This window comes from Pholcus phalangioides, unplaced genomic scaffold (genome assembly GCF_987345545.1).
Source record: "Pholcus phalangioides strain wild (caught in Gottingen) unplaced genomic scaffold, Ppha-v1.0 ptg000015l_1, whole genome shotgun sequence".
Classification (NCBI taxonomy): Eukaryota; Metazoa; Arthropoda; class Arachnida; order Araneae; family Pholcidae; genus Pholcus; species Pholcus phalangioides.
Window position 1 is genome coordinate 86,458,725 of NW_028301608.1, and position 24,658 is coordinate 86,483,382.

A 24,658-nucleotide genomic window follows, 5' to 3' on the forward strand; every position below is an offset into this window, starting at 1 on the left:
ACAATACCTCTTAATATTTAAAAATGAGATATTTTTTAGGAGAAAACTAAACACAAAAAATATAATGATAGAGTAGAGTAACAATTTAATGATAGAGTAGTTGGAAGTGTAATTTTATAGCTTTTATATACATATATATATATATATATTTATTTATATTGTTATACTATTTTGTTGGTCTACTAATGAGCTTCATTGTCTAATAGTATTGAATTGTATGTGTTGTTTTTTAGGGCCTTATGGATGAGAACTGTGTGCAAATAACAGTCATTAACCCAAAATCAATCACTATGGGCCAATTATATGGACAGTTTGATCCTGTATCTCATGAATGGTCAGATGGTATTCTTGCTGTCAGTTATCGAGCTTTTGCTCAGTCTACGGTTGGTGATTTAATTGTTTTCTTCTTTTCAAACATTTACTTGACCAATAAAATAGAAATTTAAGGTAAATAACATGTTTAAATATCATAGTAAGCATTTTTGGCTGTGTAAAATTGTTAATATAAACATTGGGTACAAAATTCATAATTGTAATGTTATATTTATAAATGTGGAAAAAATAATGATGTTTGTTTATTGGTTGCATATAAGCGACAAGGTAGCATTATTATTTAATATTATTTTTTAATAAATTTGATTCAAGGAGAAAAAAAGAAAGTGATCATTTCATAATTGGTGTTATTAGGATTGGTTTTACATTAAATACATGTTTTTGGCTATACACAATAGTTTAAACTGTTTTTTCTATTTTCAATAGCATGTTTATTGAATATAAAAATTTGTTTTCCTTTGAGCAGACACCAGATCGCAAGTGGCTGATATTTGATGGTCCAGTTGATGCAATATGGATTGAAAATATGAATACTGTATTAGATGATAACAAAAAGCTTTGCTTGATGAGCGGTGAAATCATTCAACTTGCACCAACAACTAATCTAATCTTTGAACCTATGGATCTCGAAGCAGCTTCACCTGCTACTGTGAGTTTTTTTTCCAAATAACCTAAGTATAAAAAATAGAACAAACTACAGTCACAGCCTAGCCTTTTTCTTATATGATTTTTACAAATTTTATACTTTATTTCCTTTTATTTCTCTATTGAATTTGCTGGTGCATTAATTGAAATTTATGATTTCAGTATGTGAATTCAATGGCTTTTCCTGAGCTGGATGGTAAGAACAAACATCCAGGTGGGATCTTCCATGCAGAGCATAGAGCATGCGTTTAGAAACACATATAAATGAAATCCTAGTGGTTTGCCCAGTGAAATGGCTCTCAGGAGAACACCTTAAATGAAATTTATTACAATTTTATAATTGTTTATTATTAAATAGAGGAAATAAAAATCCATTCATATAGTAGCATTAAAGGCAGTTTAATAGCATTGCATTTTTTTTTGGAAGCATTGTTTGTTTTATTCTCAGTTTTTGAAATTTTTAACATTTTGAATTTTTCCTTTCAAAGGTTTCAAGGTGTGGAATGATTTACATGGAACCTGCTGCTCTTGGCTGGAGACCTCTTCTCACATCCTGGCTTAATGAACTGCCTCAGACACTCAAAGATTCTCATAAAGAGCTACTAGAAGAACTATTTGTGTTTTTCTGTGTGCCACTTCTATCTTACGTAACAAAAATAGCTTCTAAGGTCAGTGTAATAGTCATTTTTCATGTTCATAAAAGATGGTATAAAAATAAGAAAATTTGAAGAACAAATAATTTTGTACTAGCTAGTAAAAATAAATTTTGTTCTTAATGAAGGAACTGTCACCAACCACAGAAACGAATCGTGTGAAATCACTTATAAATCTGATGGATTGCTTACTAGATGATTTTCAAAATGACGCCTTGATTTCTGGAATGCCTGATGAAGATGTAGAACTTCAATTGCAGGTAATAATGCAATGAACATTAATGTAATATTAATTTTCATTGTATCATCATTTCAACATTGATTTTAGCATTCATTTGTTGAATAAAAATTCTAAATTATCCACATGCTTAATATTGCAACTAGACTCTTTCTCTCATCCATTCTCCCTATTGCTTAAGGAAAAAAAATTTTTCTTTGATGTTGAGTAATAACTTCAACTTCAGTATTTCACAGGGCTGTAGCTGCCAGGGCCATCCCCTGTTTATGAATTCACATATTCATCAAGTGATATATAAGAATTAAATCGGGTACAATGAGAAGGGGAGAAGAATCAAAGTTAGCAGATCATTGTGCGTTACAAAATTCCCTTAAATTCAACAAATTATTGTAAAATTGAAAAAAAAAATAGATATTGCTGCAATGGTATGTACAAAGCACAACAAAATTTGAAAAAAAAATGTCTTCTAAAAATGTCAACACACATACAAAATTTGTTAGTTGTGTTGCTATTACATGACAAACGTAAAAAGGAACAATCAAGTGAGAACACACATTATACAAACATATAGACAAAGAAGAACAAACAAAATCTTTCAAAAAGTACAAAACAAGCCAAAAAGGCTAGAAACGGAGGCCACTAGTAACATATTTTTCAAAACTAAATACAATTTCCTGGGGAGGAAGTGAAATTGAATTCTGCAAAAGGAGAAAATGGAGAGATTTCAAAATATTGAACTGCTCCAATGGATCTGAGTAAATATTACCAGAGTACAAGAAAATAAGGTGTGAGGAATCCCAAGTTTTAGAGGCCACATAGCAATTACGACATGGAATGCTATAAATCTTGGAGAATGGATGGACTTCAGAAACAAGGAGTTTCAAAGAAAGAAGCTGTTTGAAACTCTGTGTGTAAGTTTAAAAGGTGTTTTTAAACTTAGATACTACTACTACTGTACACTTATAGTGAATCCAATTAATGAGGGAAGGGGCTCGACTATATTCCTTGAATGATTACTTTTTTGACACTAAAAGCAAATGGCCATCAGTATCTAACTTGATACAAGGAGATCTATATCTGAATTTGTAGATAGAAGCAGCTTGAACTGCTGCAGAGATATTCTTGTATATGCTGTCAAAGTACTCTGAAGGTCTCAAATCACCAAGCTTAGATTTCAACAAAGACCAGTATATAAATCTGGAAGGGCCAAAATGACCAAGAGTGGTCAAGGAAATAAAAATATTTATTGGCAAGTGATCACTATTTAGCGAGGAGTTCGTGGGGGACCAAATAAGAAGTCTATGGATGTTTGGAGAGTTAAAACAGAGGTCAGACTGTGTGTTAATGTTATAATAAGTTGGGCAAGAAGGAATAGTAACACAAAGGTTATTTTTAATGTACCAATTAACCGTTTAAAGGCTGAACTATGAACAAAGTCACTTATTCATGAAAATTGTTTATTCAGGTTCAAAGACCGTCATCTGTTTAAGTTAGTTCTCAACATTTTCCCAACACTAGTGGTTGGCATCATCAAGAGAATTGATAAAACTGGATCAAAAGTCAAGTTTACCAGAGTCTTGGGTTGTATTTACGTACATGAGTGGCTTGACATACACTATTTTTTGTGATTGGTCAGTTGATGCTATGGCTGGCAGTGAATTGAAAACAGTTCTTATGCTGGGAGAACCTGATTGACCGAGAGATGTGTCACTTATTGTTTAGAAATTTGGAATTTGAGGTCCTTTTGCATGCCTATACATAGATCAACTTTGAAATTTGGAGAAAAGAATTTTTTTCTTTGTTTTTCACGATGTTCCATAAATGGAACATTGGCACTCGGGGAGAGATGAAAGTGGAAACTGGTATCACCTATATTCTCACAATTTTTTATTTCTGGAGTACAATTATCACACAAAATTTTCTATTTTCTACTACAAATTCCAATTCGCAACACATACAGATTTTTTTAACATAAAAATGAGTGAAGAAAATTCAAAATTTTCAATATATTTAATTTTCATATATTTAATGGACCCGTTTATCACATTGGTAGCATTTATATATAGTGGTTTTTTTGGCAAACTGCACACCGTCCTTACATCACAGACACAATATAATGGCTATCGGATGACCTGACATCTTTTTTTAAGTTGACAACGTGGAACCGGATAAATAATTAACCCCTTTTTTCTTTGATCATAGAAGGTTCAATGTCACTTCTCTTTGGAAATCCAAATGCGAAATTCGATCCGCTTCTCGCAACTCTGAATGAATTATCAAACGTGCTATAATATGGCAAAACTTTTCCAATGGAATCCAGAGCTGACGTTTTGATCAGATTCTAGAAAGAATTTCTTTTTTATCCCATACAATAATTTTTTTTCGCATTGCTCAAAACTGTCTTGCTTTTTCTTGAAACTTGAGTGTTTCACTTACGTTTTGCTCCTTTTTTCTGCCTTACATCTTTTGAAGAACATGTTTTAGGATAATGTGTATACGATAAAAAACTCGAAATGTTTGAATAAATTTTTATCTGATATTTTTGTAAATAAAAACTATGTTCCATTTATGGAACATTGGCCTTTAAACAGTTAAAGAGCCCAACACCAGCAGGAAAATCGTGATGGCCTCCAAAACTAACGTGGTGGGTGTTCAAGTCACCGAGAAGAATAAATTCTCTCATCCTGAAATTTGGAGAGACACTTGTTTAAAGGGTCTTCATCAAAACTAGGGGGGGGGATGGTAGATGTTGATTAAAACTAAAGATTGCTGATTAACACGTTCACTGCTAATGACGCCATTGTGGCATCATGTACAAAACTAGTTTTAATCTTTAAAAAAATCCGCCCCACGGACTCAACAAGCAATTTAGGCCCGCAGTGAACGTGTTAATGAAGATCTTATTATACAAAATTTTGAAATTAAAGCTACAGGAAACTCCAAATTTTTATACAAGAAATATGACACCTAATGGCAGTAAGTACACCACCCCCTGGGGAGGATGGTCTATCTAGTCTGAAAATATGAAATCCTGGTAAAACAAGGGAATATCATGGTCTTTCAATCAAGTCTCTTGAAGACGTGTTCTGTCATATTGAAATAAGATTTGTCTGAAAGGGGTTAATTTTTGTATGATTCCTCTGCAGTTCCACTGTAGAAGTTTTAAGTTACCGTTGACTGACATAAAAAAGTTAAAACAGCCTTTAAAAAAGGAGGTAAGGTGAAGAAAAGAAAGGTTGTGTGCTTGGGGAATTCAGGGACAGGTTTTTAGAGATAACAATGTGAAGGTTCAAAAATAAAATTTACTATAATTAAGATTTACATTTAAAAGAGCAATGAAAAGAAACTCAAAAACAGTAGGGGAACTTAAAAGAATGATGTTAATGAAAAGAAACAGATGATACGATCATAATTATTATCTTGTGGGGAAGGGAAGAGACAAGAAAAAAAAATACAACTATATAAATTATATTTAAGCAAATATAACGACACAAAAACTAATAATGAAGACAGACAACTGTGTCAATGAGAACAACTGGTCTCAAGATTTATAATAATGACAAAAATTAAAAAAACTACTGGCACACATCAATGTGATCAAATAATGAAATATATACAAGAGCAACTAGTCTTGGGTTCACCAGAACTAAAGATTTTATACATTTCAACCAAAATAAATAATAAATAAAGTTAAGGAAATAAAATAGTTATAATAGATATATAAATATCAACAGTCTATCAAGACAGATGTTGGGAATGTTCTCAGAGGAATTTCCCTCTTTTTGCTCCATCATCAGTATTCTTGTAGGAAATGGCATTGTGTCAAGATTTTGTTTTTCCTTTTGTAGTAGATGTTAGTAGCATCAGTTTCAATTCATTGAAAACAGTAGCAATTACATTCGGCAAAAGAGCAGAGATTGCCTTCATGAAAGTTTCATGTAGGTTGATTTTAATTTCATTAATAATTAACATTTTTAAGTTAACAACTTTCTGTCTCACAAGATTTTGAATTTCGGATTTGAAATTTGTGTTATTTCTGATGCAATCGGCATCATGCTGGCTTTAGATGCAAAAGAGTTTGAGGAGCTATGATCACAGCACGGTTTAGCTACATGTTAGGGAACATGGTGAGAGTTTTATATTCAAGGATTTTTGCCTCTCTTATGAAGCTCTGACATCGTTTATCCATTGAATTATGATCGTTAGCATTACATTAACACATCTAGTTTCATTGATGCAGTTTTCAGCTGAGTGATTTTGAAGGCCACAGTTACTACACAATATCTTGAATATTTTGCAAAACTTGCTTCTATGGCCGACCTTAAAGCATTTATTGCAGACATTGGGTAATTCAATGAATAATTGTGGATGATAAATTGTCAATCATGGCTTGATTTCAGCAGGAATTTCTAGACCCAAGGCAGTGACCAAAATGATAGGCAAAGGGACACCCAGTTTATAGAAGCGACGAATTTTGGAGGGACAACACCATCCTCTTGAGCTCTAGAGCAATATGTTTAAGGGATTCTGACAGGTGAACATCTTGAATAATAAATCTTGATGAAATGGTATCAGTAAGAAGTTGAGGGTGCACAGGAATGTTCTAAATGTTGGTTATTTTCGTAGCCTCAATGGGGCCGCAGGAGATGTGGGGCTAAATATTATTTCACCGGAACGAGTGCATGTCTTTCACTGATTCCAGGTCAGAAAATTTACTCAGGAGAAAGGTTTTGAGTTCCTTGGGCTTGGAACATGAAATATTCATGTCACTGGGGACCTTTATGTGAAAAGCTACTGTGTTTTACAAACAAGAGTTAATAACATCAATACCACTAAGCGACGAGAACCAGGAAAAATTTGTAGAGCCATTTGCAAAGGACGTATTTGAGTCCGAGACCGCTGCCATTTTGTAGAACAGCTGGGAAAAAATGAAAAATATATCAAGACTCAATTCAATGTCAATTGCTACTATGAAGAACTGCTAAGGTTGCACCCCGACAATCAAATTACCTGTAGATGCAGACAAAATATTGCTCTAAATACTCCAATAAAATAAAAAACTGAGGCGTCACTGTGCCCAAAAAAGGGAGAAAAACCAAAAAATTAAACACTTGGTTAGAATTAACTCAACACACGAGCAAGAAAAAGAAACACAGCTGCACCTCACAGGAGCCTAACCATGTTTTTGCTTCCAGCTGCTTAAATGTAAACAATGGCATTCGTTGAGTAATAGATTTCGTTGAATAATAGATAGATAGGCCAATAGATTTTGGATCATGGGGCCCCTGACCTGAGGAATAAATTTGAGTCACCCACAAGCCTTACACAATTGATGTTAATTGCTAAGCAAGGTCATTACAAGCCCTCATACACCAAGAGAACCAAACGAGCCCAAATGAAAATGAGTGATGTCAATTTCATTATTGTCTTTTCACGATAGAGAAACATGGTGTATTTCTCTCTTTTTTTTAAATGTATTTATAGTGTTATTTTCTGTTCGCTGCTGTATGGTCACTGGGAAGTACAACAAATGAAGAAGGAAGAGATGAAATTAATTTGATATTTAAAGAGCTGATGAAAGTGAGTAATCAAAACTGACATGATGAATGCTCATTCTCAGTTTATCTTTCAGTTTTATGGTTTCAACTTGAATAAGTTTATTGGTGTTAGAAATAGTTTATTAGTGTTATTCAAAAACAAACAGTTTTAAAATATTGATATCTTTATATTTTACCTTGATAGTTTTATGAAATAAGTTATTTTTAAAAGTAAACTTTTCACTATTCATTCTATATTTCTTTTTCTGGAGAAAACTGTTTACCATCAAGTCAAGATTGCTTCCGAGAACTTCTAAAAAATTTCTCCAATTTGTAATGGATGTTTAATAGCGATCTGTTGATAAGGGTGTTTTTTATGCATTATTTATTATTCATAAAAAAAATTTTTGCCAAATTTTGTGCAGCTTGTTATAAAAATTGTTTTAGAGCCTGGGCTAGAGATTGAATTCAATAACTCATATTTGAGAAATGATATATAATCTCTGTTTCATTAGAATTTAAAAGACTGAATACAGCATACATCTCTGAATGTCATCATCATCAACAATCATTTTCAATCCCCTGCTGGATGAAGGTCTCCTCCAAATTTTTCCATTCTGCTCTGTCCGATGCTTTAGGCATCCAGTTGACTTCAGCCATTTTCCTGATCTCATCAATCCATCTTGTGTTGGGACACCTTCTCGGATATTTATTAGACGGGGTACCAATCTAGAATACTTTTGGTCCATCTGTTGTCCTGTCTTCTTACAATATGTCCAGCCCATTTCCATTTCAAACGTTTAATTCTTTCCATGATATCATATACCTTTGCGTGTTTCCTTATCCAAGTGATTTGTTCTCTGTCTCTCCTTGTGATGTCTAACATACATCTTTCCATGCTCCTTTGTGTTGTCTGCAGCCTTTGTATCGTCTTGCTTGTGAGTGTCCATGTTTCAGCTCCATAAGTCAGTGCTGGTATCACACACTGGTTAAACACTTTTCTTTTCAGGCATAATGGCATGTGGCTCTTCAGAATTACAGTTTTTGCCAAAAGTGCTCTATCCAATCCTGATCCTTCTGTTTATTTCATTAATGATTCCGTTGTCCATGGTAATTTCTTGTCCCAGGTATACTGTATTCGGATACTTGCCTTTCTACTTCTATCGCTGTGTTGTTGAGCAAGATTGTCCTCTTCAATGCAAAGGCCTTGAACATAACTTTAGTCTTTTGCAGATTCATTTTCAAGCCCACCTGGATACTTGCCTTCGCCAATTCTTGTATCATTTCTTCTACTTCGTCTGGATTACTGCTGATAACAACCATGTCATCTGCAAAATGCAAATGGTTTAGAAATTCTCGATTTATTTTAATTCCTTTTTTATCCCAATCCAGTTTTCGGAGTACTTCTTCTAAAACAGTTGTAAAGAGTTTTGGTGAGAAAGTATCATCCTGTCTGACTCCTTTTTCAAGTTTAAATCTTTGCTTTTCCTTTATCCAAACGAATCATTGCAGTTGCTTTGTTATATATTTTCTTGATATTGATACAAATACAATGCCACAACAGGCAAATTGCCCAACGAGGTGGCTGACTTAAGAACATCATGGATCCCAGAGCCATTTTTTGGAGGCCCTACCTACTACTGCTACACCACACATGCAAAATCCTGCTTGTTCTTTTGGTTGAGCTTCGTCCAATTTGGATTCAAGCCTATATGTCAGCATTTTGGGGAAGATTTTATAAATTACTGATTGGTCGAATGAATGTACTTGGGTCTAAGTAGAATTTTTCTCATTTTGTTATTGATCATATTGAGGTTAAATAATCCTGCCAGCAAAAAATGCAGCTGAAGTCGATTATGACTGTAAGAATCATATAAATATTTGGAAGCTATTTAGTGATAGGATAGTTTTCAGAATTATGGGATAAACAAATTGCATAAAAATGATAGAAATAACTTATTTCTGTATATTTTTATCATGAAACATGATTTTACTTATTTTGCACTTAGGAGGTAACTTATCATTGATTAAGAGGATTTTTTTCTCGGAAAAATTATTTCTCTCTCTGGAGAATTGTAGCTGTTGTAATGCTCAGATAGGTTTAGTAATATATAAAAGTTCATTTTCTTCCCATTTTTGTTGTCCTATTTTTTAGAACAATCTTTTCACTTTGGTGTTCAGTTTGAGTTAAGTGCCATCTGAATTGTCTAATTACTTTATTAATTTTTTAAAATTAAATCATAATTAAACATATTTATAATTTCTATACCAAGATATAATCTTGGGCTGTTCGATTAAATATTCTTTCTCATTCAAAAGGGTGGTAAACTGTCTGAAGAAACTCATGCATTATGCAAACTCCTTGATAATGTAGTTGTTGAAACGAATGTTGTGTTCAAATGTCCAATTCCAGATGAGGGATCAATATATGATTATGAATTCATCAAAAAGGTAATGTTTCTTTGTTTCTTCAATTTTTGTGATGTTCAGTAATTTCATTTTTGGGTTACAGTATGGCATTTCCTAATCAGCCTGGAGGAATAGCCAGGATAAATTAATTGCACATGAGCTGTATATTTAATGTGCATACATTCAGTAGTTATACAGTAGTCTTCTCTCTCTCGAGATAATCTGAAGTGGATGGGACTGAGGCTACCTCAGATTATCAAAAAACTTGAATTATCCGAAGAACAATAAAGAATGTTTTAACTGCTGGTTTTACTTAAAAAAAAAAGACTAGCAAAAAAGGTGTACTAGCATACTTATTGTATTTTTATTTTTGAATAAGATATATATGGATAGAATGTGTTTTAAAAAACAAATTTGAAAAGGACACTAAGATGATAGAGTGGTTGAGAAGAGATGGGGATGGGATTGATGGTGAAGGATACTGAGACACTGATAGCTTTCAGATCATTGCAAAGGCAGTTGCCTTTCCAATGATTTTACTCAAGCAATTAAGGGACAATGTCATTGTTCACCATTAGGAAGAAAACTGTCAAACATCAAACTTGCTCCTCTTTCTCAGCAGTCTTCCAAAAGTTGAAATGGTCTATGTCCATTGAAGGAAGTCTAATATTTTATTACATCAGTTATACCCATGATAGGGCTCCTGACCTCCTAGTACTTCTTAAACTGGAATTGCTGTACAGCATACACCTATTCTGTAGCATTCGTGAAAAATAAATAAATAAAGAGAAAGAAAATTGGGTTCTTTTGAAGGAAAAAAAAACAGAGGAAAAGAGGGTTTCACACACACACAATATGGAAATTATAAAATTTTTGGCACCTCAGATTGTTTGGAACTCCTGAACTGTTAGGGCTCAGGTTTTTCAAGACTCTACTGTATAATAACACCATGCCATAAAAAAAAAGTGGGGGGGGGGTTGGTTAACCAGTTATCTGGGTATTCAAAACCTTTATTATCAAGAAATTTTAACTGGCTTACATCCCATAAGGGACAGAGCCTGGGTTATGTCTGGTCTTAAAGTTATTTGGGTAAGACAGCTAGAGATGTCCTAAACCTATGTTATAATGCTAGAAAAATCTATGTGACTGGTTAAGGTTAATGTAGAGAAGGATCCAGTTGAAAGAGGTTCTACTGTATTAGTTAGCAGGAGTTTGTGTTTGAAGGATAAAAAGTTTAATTGTGCTATTTTAGTTTGTATATCAGAAATAAAATAGAACGTTTTCTTTTAGAAAACTGGAGAAGAAGGAGCTCCAGGTTTCTGGGTTCTTTGGAAGGAGGAAGTGGGAAGAGCAGTTCCTATTCCCAAAGATGCACAAGTGAATCAGATCATCGTTACTACAGTAGATACTGTACGATACACCAGGCTAATGCAGCTCTTGGTAACCCATGAGAAACCAGTACTTTTTGTTGGTCCAACTGGCACAGGGAAATCTGTCTATGTCACAGTATGTAAAATCAATTTTTATTCTTTTCATGTTACTTTTAATGAATATAGCCTATTATTATTTTTACAAATAAAACCATATTTATATAATTTATTAAAGCTAAGTATACAGGGTTGTAATTATTGACTGCCCAATAATTGCACATGTGATTCCTTGTAAAAAACTAATATGGAAAAGTGTTTTCTGTTTTTAGATGGCACAAATATTAAGTGAGTTATACGCGTTTGAAATTTTGTAACGTGTCATTATTCTAATGGTCAGTTATGTGCCAAACTCTGAAAAAAAAAACAAAAACATTTCTCTACCAGCAGTGGGTTGTCACTTCTTGAAAATGAACTAAAATATTCAATCCCATTAGAAGCCAAGTTCTGCATTCTTTCACGATTGGCAGTTTTTCTCTCAATGTAGTGTGATAGTATAACCTTGTTGTTACGTGTTAGTTTCATCCACTATATTGGCAAATTTATCACCAGATTTGTAAAGTGTTAGCCAAATGAGATCTATTTGAAAAATTGTTTGACCAAATCGACACTTTTTGCCAAAATGAGGTAATTTGTTTTCTTTCACTATCAAGTCAAGTTTTTCTGGGGAAGGTGCATACAGTGTGTTGTGTTTACTACGTGATCATTTTTATACGCTGTCATGTTAATCATATTACATACTGATAAATGAAAGAGGGCAATGCTTTTTGAGTTATTTTAGAAATTTATCAACACAGTCACATGTAAAAAACTTCAACGAAGATTGAAAAATGGTAGCTTAATGTAGGTGACTTGTAAAAATAGTAAAATAATAACAACGATTCGATCAGAAAATTTCAATCAAATTTTATGAATTGACATATTCAAAATAATTAGTGGTTTTTCAGATATTTTCTATTGATTATTCATCGAGTCACATTTTCAAACCAATTTCTGCATGTTACAATGGAGATTCTTCATTTCTTTTTGCTGCAATTGATTTTTATCGTGCTGAAATATTAATAAATTTTTACTTTACCTTTCACAAGAAAGATTTGGACTATTTTGAAGTTTTTGTTCCAGCGTACGTGATTCTCACAGAACTTGACCATTTCTTCAAATCAAGGTTTATTCTGGGGCATATTTATTGAATATTGGATTCTGATTTTTGTGTCGCACAAGGACCAATTAGGTCAAACTGTGCCAAAACAAATGACCAATTTGAAATAATTGTGCTTGCCATGTCAGGAAAGGAGGCATATTTATAGGGGGAATTGCCCTGGGCTCCCCTCTTAACAGAGACAGACTTCAGGATGTCGCTGTCCTCAGCACTACTAATTTGCCGCACCTTTGCTCTTATATGTGTATTTCATTTCTTAATTTTTTTCCAAAAAATCATGCCCCCCCCCCCATGTCTTTGAAAGCCATGTCTTTAATGTCTTTATTATCTGCTGTTCCAAATATTATTTTGAGTATGAGCCTACTATTTAAATGTGTGTGATCATCACATATTCCCAAGAGATCTTTACGACCTGTCCAGGGAATTTGTTAGTGTGTTAGTAGTCATCCATGCCCGAATTGGGATTCGAACCCAGACCTGTACAGTCAAAAGCTAGCTCCCTAACCACTGGATGCCAGGCGACATTCATACGCACATTCATAACATAAATGAGATGCCATAAAAATTTTAAATTGTAATTGTTAGACTAATCTCTCTCATGACAATGTGTAACTGTGATCTATTTCATTCATTATGCTTGTTGTGTTACTCAGTTAATTGTGTTGCAGAATTACAATCAAAGGCTGTGATGCAACATGCAAATCTTCCAAAACTTCTGAATCGGAACTGGAAAAAAAATGTAATTTTAAAATTGTTGGCGATACTTTGTTTATTTAACTCTTTAATGCCCAGATAGAAGACCTGGGAGGTTCGTGAAAATACCAAGTTTTTTGTGTTCGAAGTGGACTCGTCCAAATTTCGGATACTTCCCCTCCCCCTTTCTCCATGAGTTTCTATTCATGCTACCCTTTGCATTCACGTTCACCCTTTCATTACAATGGATTTTCAGAGATAATTTGTCTACTGAAAGCACCCCTTCCCTCACAGTATTATCTCTTTGTAAAATGCATTGAGTACCCTAAGGAACATTCTAGTACATCAGCTTTTAAAATCCCATTGATAGGGCGTTGCAGATGTCTTTTCCGTTCCCGCCTCTGACAAGAGCTTTTATCTTCTTTCCCGTTGGTGACAAAAGCCCACCAAAACATACCCATACCCCCTATCTGGGCCGACTTGAGGCGGTTATGGGCATTAACCTACTCGGCCGGCTACGGCCGATCTGGGCGCTATAGAGTTAAGGGGTATCGTGATTTCTGAAATCAATTTTTCAAACATGATTTTTAAAAATATTCCATTCGACTGTGAAAATCAAATGCAAAAAAATTTATGTTGATCGGGTTAATTTTTTATTTTCAAAATTAAAAATCAAATAAATTATAGTATAAATGTGAACAAGAAAAAACGCTTTGAACACGACTTTCATAAATTGCAGTTTTTGAGCTCATCTGTCTAAAATTTGAAAAAACCTACTACACCAAAAATTTTGAAATTTTGCAGAAATATTTAGATGGCATTTTTGAGTGAACTGAACCTTGAACTTCGATGTCTGATTATCCTTTTTCATTTTATGATTTTTAAAGTTTGAAAAAATGTATAAATTTTCAAAAATATAAGAATTCAATATTTGTTTCAAAAAATACTAGGGTTAACTTCTAAATCTTAGGTTCATTTAACTAAACATGACGAGTAACACAGTTTCAGATCAAAATTTCAGAATTTTTGGGGCGGCAGTAGTTTTTTTTAATCTTACGGATGAACTCGAAAACCTCTGCAACCTTAGAAAATCGTAATAATTAACAACTGCATAAAAATTTGAAAAGTGTGCACACACACACAAGAACAAAAGATGACAAAAACTGGTTTACTTTCTTGATCTCATAGGGTAGTATATAATTGTTCAGTTTGAAAAAATACCAAGTTATATGTTTGGTGTACGTTCAGTGAATTTGGCAGGATTTTGAAATGACACCATCAATTTTTAAAGCATTATAACTCATTAATTATGGGTCAAATCAAAAACTGAAAACACTTTTCCATATCAGTTTTTCACAAGGAATCCCGTGTATAATTATTGGGCGGTCGATAGTTACCACCCTATATATACTATGTCTATGCTCAAATAGGAATTTTATCATTGTGATGAGAAGAGCCCAGAAGTTTAGGCGGCACATAAAATGGTCTAAATAGGCAGGCAAAAAGGCACTAAAAATACCTAAAATAGGCACTAAAAAAGGCATTTACAATTTTTGGAAGGAAGAAAAAATAATTAAAAACAAAGGTATTTTAAAGGTGCAAAAACTAGCTGAAAAATTGGTTGCACTTAATCCGTCTATTGTTTTTTAATTGTAGTTTATAATAACTGCATTATTATCCAAGTTAAATTGATTTCAAGATCTAAATAAAATGTTAGTAGACCCTCAGGATTAGGCCAATCCAAGGACCACCATTACCCGATGAAGAACAGTTACAGAAAATGATCTGTGGGACTCCTTCTAGTTATTAATAATTTTCGTTTATTTGTTATATTATTTGAAATAACCATTATAATTTCTATAGTTCAAACATGGCCATCTTGTTGTGAAAAAAAATTGAATTTTTTTAATATTACCACATATTTGGAAGTCCTTCAAGCACAAGGTCCTGTGTGGCTACATCTGTCACGCACCCCTGGTTGCGACTCTGGTTAATTTAATCAAATACTAAATATGCATGTTTGATAAATAGCCATAATCGTTTGCAGTGCATTTATGGTGCAAAAAAATAAATAAAATCAAAGCAACATGTGCCCCAGAGCACTGTCTGCTCCAACCCCTGCCTTGTGTAAACCATGTTGTCAACTCATGACCTCTCGGGACAGTCATCGGTCAGCTGTGCACAAACAATGCAATACATTGGCTGAGCGATACATGTTATGTGAAGCATGTGGAGAACAAAAATTTCTAATGTTCTCCTGCTTTTCTAATATGAACTGCGTTCATCTGAAACAAAATCATTCACATCTAATGCCATCTGGTCAAAGCAAATTTTTTTTGTCACAAAATTTTGGTTCAGTACATGGCACCACCAATCTCTCAGATCACTTATTTGCATCTAAATGGGGCTGTGGGGGGGGGGGGGGGAGCATTTTCTGATGATTATTAATACTGACAGTTTTGGAAAATTTTAAAAAGAGCAATTTTTTTAAAGTTCCCAATGCTTAAAAAGTATCCAAGTTTTACAGATTATGGCCTCTGAAATTCATTAATGAACATAAAACTGTTAAAATAGGCATTTATGGCATGAAAATTTCAAAAAGGCATTTTTACCAAAAAAGTTTGAAAATAGGCAAAAAAAAGGCATTTATGGCATTTTGTCTGAACTTCCGGACTATAATGATGAGAGTTACATTACTTTTATTAACATAATTTTCAGAGCAGCAGTTAATTATATGCTTCATTTTTTATTTAATACCAGGGCTGTAACTGGGATTTTTGCCTTGGAAGGAGGTTATGAATATATAAATTCTACTGTTATGCTTTATTTGTTTATAATTGGGAATTGTATTAATATTAACAAGGCATAAGTAAATTTGAAGCTTATTATTATTATTATTCATTTTACTGCTCATTGTCATGCATTAAATGATGTTTTATTATTGCCTATGTTACTTATATTGAAACATCTAAGTGTGTCTCCTCCTTGTCTCCAATTATTTAATTGCCTGTATTATATAATTATTTCTTTTCAATTGATACAGAAAATTTTGGCTTTTTATTCTTAGTGAAAGTAGTACAGTCGAATCCCATTTTAACAAATACTGTTATAGTGAAAATCTCATTTTAACTAACACTTTTCTAATCCCCCAAATAAGTTTACATAGGAACAATGCTACGTAACCTGGAATTCCTTTATAACAAAATTTTGTTTTAACGAAGTGATTCCTCTGGTCTCTTGGCGTTCGTTATAACGGGATTTAACTGTAGTAGCTATGTAGTATTTAGTTTACCCTCTGTAGTATTTGGTTTATTTATTTACTGATAAATTTTCTTTTCAGGACTTTCTTCTTAATAAGGTTGATGGAGAAAAATACAAACCTCTGATGATGAATTTTTCTGCTCAAACTAGTGCAAATCAGACCCAAAATATTATTATGGGTAAATTGGACAAAAGAAGAAAGGGTATATATGGACCACCCCTTGGTCAAAAAATGGTGAGATTAGTCTCTGAGTGCTTTGAAGATCTTGTATTTAATTTATATTTTATATTTTTTACTATTTTTTTATTAAAGTTCTTCCATTTAGTTTCTGCATTAAATCCGAAATATGAGAAAAAAAACTTGCTCACTAAAGTGACAGACTTTCAATGCAATCAAAATTGTACAGAACCGAGTACATCTATTTCCTTCATCCAGACACTTGCTACTACAGATGAACTCATAGATTTTGTATAATACAAATTCATCTTAAAAAGCTTCTAAAAAGTTGAAATTTCAAGCTGTCTGTTAATAAGCATTATTGATTGAAAAATATTTGTAATTTTTTTTACTGCAGAACTATTTTCTATAAAGCCCAACTTCACTTCTCTGTTCCATATTCAGGTACTCCCTAAATTATTAAAGAGATTAATTGATTATTATGATTAATATGTTGTCTAGATGTAATATCATGTAATTATATTTTTCTTAATAATTAAAAAATTCAATTTCAGGTGGTATTTGTAGATGACTTAAATATGCCTATTCTAGAAGAATATGGTGCCCAACCACCTATTGAACTGTTGCGTCAGTGGATGGATCATTGGAACTGGTACGACCTCAAAGAAGTTGTGCCAATGAAGCTTATTGATTTGCAACTTATTGCTGCTATGGGCCCTCCTGGTAAATAACTCTATAAAAAAACTTCTTACAATGTTTTTCTGCATTGATAATATTGTATATGTTATGGTCCAAATCCGAATTCTTGAAACTTTGTGAAGTTGCACATTTCCAAGACTCCAGGCACTGGCCACACTTTGTAAAGGGTCTAGACTTCACAGACATGTACTAACATTTATATATTATTATGATATGATTCATGTTAGCCTCTGTTATCAAATGGCGTATCTGTAAGTAAGTCAGACATAACCAATGTATATTTGCTAATTTCAATGTGATTAGCATTAGATAGCAATATAACTAAAATTTTATGATACAGTTTCATTTCTCATTTTCTTTTATTCACGAGGCCATGTATGTAAAAATTATATCTTCTAAATTGTTTCTTTATCTGTTCATACCCTGAGCGCTAGAGTCTCATGCATGAATTTTTTCATCATGCCTAATGCAGTATTCAAAAATTTTGTATGTGTTGTTGTCTTTTCACTTCTTCCAGTGTTCTTACACATTGCTTAGAGATAACTTTTCCAAGAAAACCTGGTGAGAAGACCAGCCATAAAATATTGTCTTATAGACAAACAGGGACTGATTTGTCAATGATTTTGTAATTCTGTGTCTAAGGACCAATGTGTGGGCACCCATGTGTCAACGAAATGTCATGTATAGCAAAATTGGAACCTCCCTTGTGGGAGTTGCTTGCCCGGTTCGAAATATCCAGTAATTTGTAGTAGCAAATGACAAGTGGAAAATTATCACAACTAAACACTTTCGCATGAAAATATTATTTATTAAGTTCAGATGTAAGTTACACAATTTTAACACTATATTATTCGACATAAAACCCTCTATCCAATATTGACAAAAAGGAACGCTCTCACTGATTTATTTGCCGGTCGGACGCTGACATTGATAGTCACTCGGTGCAGTGTAGCCTGGTCAGTACCAGCGGAGGTCTCTCGATTGAAGACCAGATCACATTGATCAGCTCCAAGGGGCCTCTCGGTTGAGGGCCGGATCATCAAGATGTTACGTTACTGCATGTACACTTGATGAGGCCAGCTGCTATGTTATTTTCCGTCCAACATCAGCAATGAAGTATTTTCAACTATGAAGATAAAATAATCTTTTCGGTTCCGGACCTGCCGGGAAACAAATTTAGACAATTTATTTCATTTTGAACAACTATTGGATCATTTTCCCAGCCTAAGGCCAAATGATGTGGTAGCAAGACAGAGAACCGTCCAAGTAGAGGGTTTCAGTTGAATGAATACAACAAAGGAAGAGGAGAGTTGTTAGCCAAAGAGGGGGGAATTTATACACACATTTCATAAAATTTTATGCCCACACATCCTCGCTAGGCCTTTTCGCCTCAACAAAAATATCTAATTTGCATACTCATGCGTTAACAAACAACAAACTTCACAAGGAAAATATTACATCGGAAATCTGGCAACATGACACAATCCGGAGAGCTGATTAGACTCTCCCAACTATGTCAACATTAAACAAATAACACAAAAAGAAATGAAATGTTCCGATGGAGGTCTGCAGCCCCCCCCCCCCCCCCGCCGAAAACAAGTGAGTACAACTCTATGTTTTCCATATAACGAGACTTGCAATAACTCCCCTGGGAGGTCTCCTAATGGAAACAAAAATATTTTTCAAGACAAACTTTTAAGCCTCGTCCAACCTACACGGAAATTGGAACCAGACCCCTCCACAAAAATAGCGACATCGCCGTCATGAGGGAAATTAATTTATATGGGACATCAGTAGCCCGACTTCTGGCCTGTTCTTGTTCGACAGCCGAAAGACCCCACCTGCCGACTGCCGAACTAAACGGGATCCGATAAGCATAAGCAAACATTCTGGCCCTTACCGGTTTGCCAGCAGTCCTCAGGTGGTTTCCGGTAACTGAGAGGTCCCTGGGGGCCTAAAATAAGAAGGAATTTCCCACATAACGACAAGATCATCATTAACGTAGAGGGATCGGATCCCGATACATTACAAAGTGTCATATGAATAGTTCCCTTCAGCTCACGCAACTCTTTGGTCAGAGCCAGTGATTGGCTGAGCGAGTTCTCAGGTCGACTGGATGCTGAGCAGATATTTGGAATGGCCAACTCGGCGATTTTATCTGCCATCGAAGCAAGTTGTTGAATCCCTTTGCTTGAAGCAGCTAGTATAGCTTGGACGTTAGCGGGGAGTCGCGTTAACCACAACGATTTCAGTAAGTCATCACTGAAGTTACGTCCGGGTCACCAATCTAGGGACCGATGTGTGGGCACCTATCTGTAGGACCGGTTGTTGAGCTCCATTATTAATGTAATAACAATCAGAAGGTTTTAAATAAATACATGTTTAATTTGGTATGGACACATAGAAATATAAGACTTCACATAACAATGATTACTTGCCGACTGGGAAGAAAAACATTCAACTTTTTATTGCAACTTGCGTTGCTAGGTAACAATCATTCACACCAGAAAAATGTGAAATGCGACGTCTTCAATTTTCCGCCATCGGTAAAAGTTCAAGTAGAGGTCGCTACACTGTGCTATAAGACAAAATTTCTGAAACAAATGATGATCGATAGATGCTTAATATAAGTGATTCCTTGGCACTTTTTTTTCATTAACCCTATTAATTAAAAAGTTATTTATGCCCTATTTTGTGCAAAAAATTTTCAAATTTTTAAAAGAAAGAAAACATTGATTAGAATAATGTAGAAAATAACCATTTGACATCACATAAAACATTGTCAAATTTCTATTTTTAGCCTTAAAAACCTATAATAGTTAGAATAGAATATTTCCATTACATATAGAATATTTCAATTAAATATAGAATATTTTAAAATAGAAAACTGACAGAATGATGAATGTTTTTTATTCTTTTATTTAAGGTGGTGGAAGAAATATAGTAACACCTAGATTCTTAAGACATTTCAACTGCATTACTATCAATGAATTTAAGGATGAGATTATGGAAACAATTTTCAGTAAAATACTGGCTTGGCATGTGACAACAAGGTAAGATTATTTACTCACAAAATGTCTTTAGCATTTACTTTGTTTCACAATTTCAACGCTTTCCAAATGAAATGCTTATTGACATTTTGATGTAAAAAAGCTTTCTCAGTTTTGATCGTTAAAATTTTATCTATAACAGATCATGAAAGCCAATTCAATGTTCAAGCCACAGACTTTTCACTATAGAAATTCAAAATTTTACATACATACCAATTCATTGCTTTCTTAACAAGCTATTCAAAACTGTGGTAAAAATAGGTGTGCAATAGAGAATTTAAATAAATTTTAATGGTAAATTTGACAAAAATAAACATGAATTAATAAACATACAATTCATATTTCATATAATACATAAAAAACAAGTCAAAAAGAATCATCCTATCATAAATAATTATGTAAATGATGCAATTGCCACATAATTGTGATACATAAAATTAAACTTCAACTCATCAAGTTTCTTTTATGCAATTTTGAAGCAAAAAGTGTGTGGACATCATTTTTTTTGTCACAGCTTACTGGAATACCAACGGAAAACCAAAACTCTGTCCACCAGATTTATAAAATAATATTTTAAATGTTACAAAAATAAGTGGGAGAAAAAACAGAAATGGATAAAGCAACAAAAATCATATCCACATGACTCCCACTACTAATACATAACCATTACATGTACAAGATATAGCATGTACTAACGGGACCCGAACAAGAATTTTTATGAAATACGGAAATTTGTAACAGGAATAAAAATTCCCGTTACAATGATGTAAATGTGATAACCACAAGTGCCTTTCATGCCGCTATTCTAACTAGGGTGCTAGACAGGACGACACGAATGGTTTCATAATATATAACCACATGTAGTTCATATTTTATATATATTCACTTTTTTTTATTTTTTCTAAATATAAATATAACCAGCCAGAGCGAGTCAACCAAAACATCAAGACCGAAGCTGATCCTTAGCTAAAGCTTTCTCCAGACAATCCCCCATTTTAACCAAGCCCACATTGCTCACCAAAATAGGGTTAGGGTGGGTCGACTCGACCTGGCAGTTATATATATGTATATAAATGTGTGTATATGTGTATTTCTCTTTCCTCTATTCAAGTTCTTCATGCATTTTGTAACGCTTTAAACGTTACCTCCCGGATTTTATTTTTATCCAAGTTTTTTGACAGCACAAGGAAATAAAACGACAACAGAATTTAAATCAAGACATTTATACAATTACTAAAGTAAAACATGGTTACAATATTAATTCAAATAATTTTCTAACGATATTAAAAATTTAGTTAGACGTTAAAAAGAATTTAAACGTATCACAGAGACTTTCATATATTGCGTTTATCTGGGGTAGGTCCTGAACTTCAGCATGTGGTTATAGGTGAGACACTAAGTCCGGATTTGAAGTGGACGTCCGTTGCGGTAAGATCGTCACAGGCCGATCCTCACTGGCCCCGAGATGGGTGAAACCGGCTGGGAGCCGTGTTTCTTATTTCGGTGTACTGTCTGGAGCTAGCACAACATCGGAACCGAGAGTCTGGCGAAGCAACAGGTGTGAGCCTGTGGGAGAGACAATCGTCTGATGTCAGCGCAGTGGGTGTCAAGGAGCCAGAGCTGCAGGAGATCGGGAATCAGGCGGCGATTAGGCGGATGTTGAGATCAGCCGTTGTTGACCTCTATTTTACTTAGTTGGCAATTCCAACTAGACCAGGGATTCTGGGTAGAGACCTTTCCGACGTAACCTGGTTAGCGTTTGAAGAACCAAGCTGTTGCTCATATGTAAAGATACGATTGTAAGTTCGGACCTGCCGAGACACAAATACAAAATTAGATAATCATTGCAGGATTCGTTTCCAAGCCTAAGGCTAGATGAAGTCACGTTACATAATACCTGACTAATGAAAGACTAGCACCTCTGTGCTACAACACGGAGCACCAAACTCGTTAAACGAGTGAGGTGAAGAACAATGCAACGGGATGTGATGAGATATGAAGCGATCGTTCATTAACCACAACCTGTATATATACACTAGTCGGGAACAAGTATTTTGGTCCACTTGGACTGCGGAAATACTCTGTCACATCATGAAAAATATTACGTCACAGCAATAAACTATTACGTCACAACAATAAGAACATCGGTATAATTTGCATATAATTTCAAAATATTAGCATAAACATTAAATTACCATTTTGGCAACATGTCAGGCGAACTGGTCAGGTTCACCCAACACGACCAACGACAATCGGGAAAGTTTACCAACGGAGTTCCGCGGCCATCCGCCAGCAAACGATATACTTATGTTAACATAAAACATAGAATATACGAAGAAACACAACCATCAATGAGACTAGGTGGCATCTCTCCCGGGAGGCACCAACAGATTAAGAACTACTCTAAAGGTAAGTACTCTCTTGAGATTAATTAAGGAAAGCATGACCTGGAGGACGTCATGTTACAATTTCATGTCCACAACACACGTGCGTACTCATATTGTCGTATTCATGCTACTCACCGAATAAGGTGCTAAGCGAGATGCCACGGGTGATCCCCCTAATTGTATATATTCCCCCACCCATTACTTCTATTTCGTATATTTTCATTAAATCCATTGGAGCGAGTGAACTCAACCCAATAAAACTGATGCTGGCTTCTAGTCCACAAGTTATCAAACCCATCTGCTCACCAATAAGGTGTTAAGCGAGATGACTCGCTCCGATGGGTATATATATATATATATATATATATATTATTTCACAATAAGATTCTCATTTCTTTTTCTCTTTGTATCCTGTGTATATAATATGGCAAGTGTAAGATAACAGATGAGATGACATGGGGGGGGGGGGCTCAATTGCTTTTAAAACATACCTCCATCTTAATATGTGTACATTCATCTTAACTAAACCCAGTAACTTCTCCAACTCCCAATCCCATCTCGTCTGTAATCACCACAAAATTTGTTAATCGCAGCAGTACCCAATTGTCCGGGGAAAATATGTTGTAAAAATTTTGTATGTGTTGTTGTTGTTTTTTTTGACACAAAATAAAGTGTTCCAGACTCTACCACGAAGCTTGGCTGGAAGAGATCTTAGCAATGGGATAAGTCCAGTGGCAAAGTTCTGGCATTCATTCATTCAGTCAGTCACTGGAATGCCATATTTGGATATGCTGCGAATTTTGCCTTTTCTGCAACTAGGTAAAAATTTCATTTATTACATATTCCAGATGGATTGGGCACTGATATTATCATTCAGATGTCTGTGCTTCAAGGAACGCGTGCCAAGATTTTGTATTGGCCTTGGCCTCACAGAAGCACACAACAATACGTACCTCCACATGGCCTTCAAGCTCTTTCCATTTTTTTCTATGTAGAGATGTTATTGAAGATGCTGTTTGTGTGACATCATTGTCTCTATGAACTCAAACTCCATACTACGAATGTCATCGTGTTAATTGCAACAGATATGCTTCACTGTGCATGGACTGATATCATCTACAAACTGGGTGAAAAGATTTCTCATACAGCATCTGTAATATGTGACAAGAAACTTGATGAGTTAATAGAAAGATATGCTATTTCCTTAGCAACTTAGCATGACAGAAGGCCTGTCTTTACTCAGCACATCATGCTACTGTGTATGTTTTAAAAAATAGCAAGAAATAGTTTTGTCTCTGTGGCGTATTGATTAGCGTGCTTGCCTAGATTGCAAGAGGACTAGGGTTTGATTCCCAGAAGAAACAATGAAATTTTATTTCCAAAGTCTTTCTTGGATGTGCTATTTATGGCTGTAATTATTGATGAGTTAATGTTTAATTTGTTGTATCACAGATTATTAGGTACCGGTTACATTACTTGCTAAAACCATTTGTAATATGATTCTTATTTTTTTCACTTACCCTTTATAATTGTATATTGTAATATAACATTTTCATAGTGCGTTGTGCTTGATAACTATGTTTTTATTTTAACATTTATTAATATTTTATTTGAAAATTTATCCATAGAGGATTTAGTAATGATTTTGAATCATGTGTTCAAGAGATAGTTGGCAGTACCCTCTGCATCTACAAGGAAGCAATCCTGAACCTTCTACCAACCCCCACAAAATCTCATTATTTGTTCAACTTGAGAGATTTTTCAAGAGTCATTCAGGGCATACTTCTCTCATCGCCAGATACCTTAGAATCTCCTTCTGCAATGAAAAGACTATGGGTTCATGAAGTTAGTATTTTAATAGTTCCATATTCAGCTTTGCATTACTTTTATTTTTTTTTTCTCCATAATAACTTTTTGACTTTGAATGTTTATAGTTGATGTTTATATATGAAGCTTTTGTCTCGTCTATGACTTGTGAGTAACCCTATT

The 24,658-nt window shown here is 34.3% G+C and overlaps 1 protein-coding gene across 1 annotated transcript in view; it reads left to right on the forward strand.

Moving 5' to 3' along the window:
- Dhc36C (Dynein heavy chain at 36C) overlaps positions 1 to 24,658 on the forward strand; it is a 102,710-nt gene that overhangs the window by 37,462 nt on the left and 40,590 nt on the right. Inside the window, exons 30-40 of the mRNA XM_089242306.1 lie at positions 234 to 383; positions 800 to 982; positions 1,467 to 1,646; positions 1,760 to 1,891; positions 7,354 to 7,449; positions 9,726 to 9,857; positions 11,106 to 11,321; positions 16,435 to 16,590; positions 17,088 to 17,256; positions 20,159 to 20,285; positions 24,298 to 24,514. Coding sequence (XP_089098432.1) covers positions 234 to 383; positions 800 to 982; positions 1,467 to 1,646; positions 1,760 to 1,891; positions 7,354 to 7,449; positions 9,726 to 9,857; positions 11,106 to 11,321; positions 16,435 to 16,590; positions 17,088 to 17,256; positions 20,159 to 20,285; positions 24,298 to 24,514 — 1,758 coding nt within the window. The remainder of the gene's footprint in view (positions 1 to 233; positions 384 to 799; positions 983 to 1,466; positions 1,647 to 1,759; positions 1,892 to 7,353; positions 7,450 to 9,725; positions 9,858 to 11,105; positions 11,322 to 16,434; positions 16,591 to 17,087; positions 17,257 to 20,158; positions 20,286 to 24,297; positions 24,515 to 24,658) is intronic.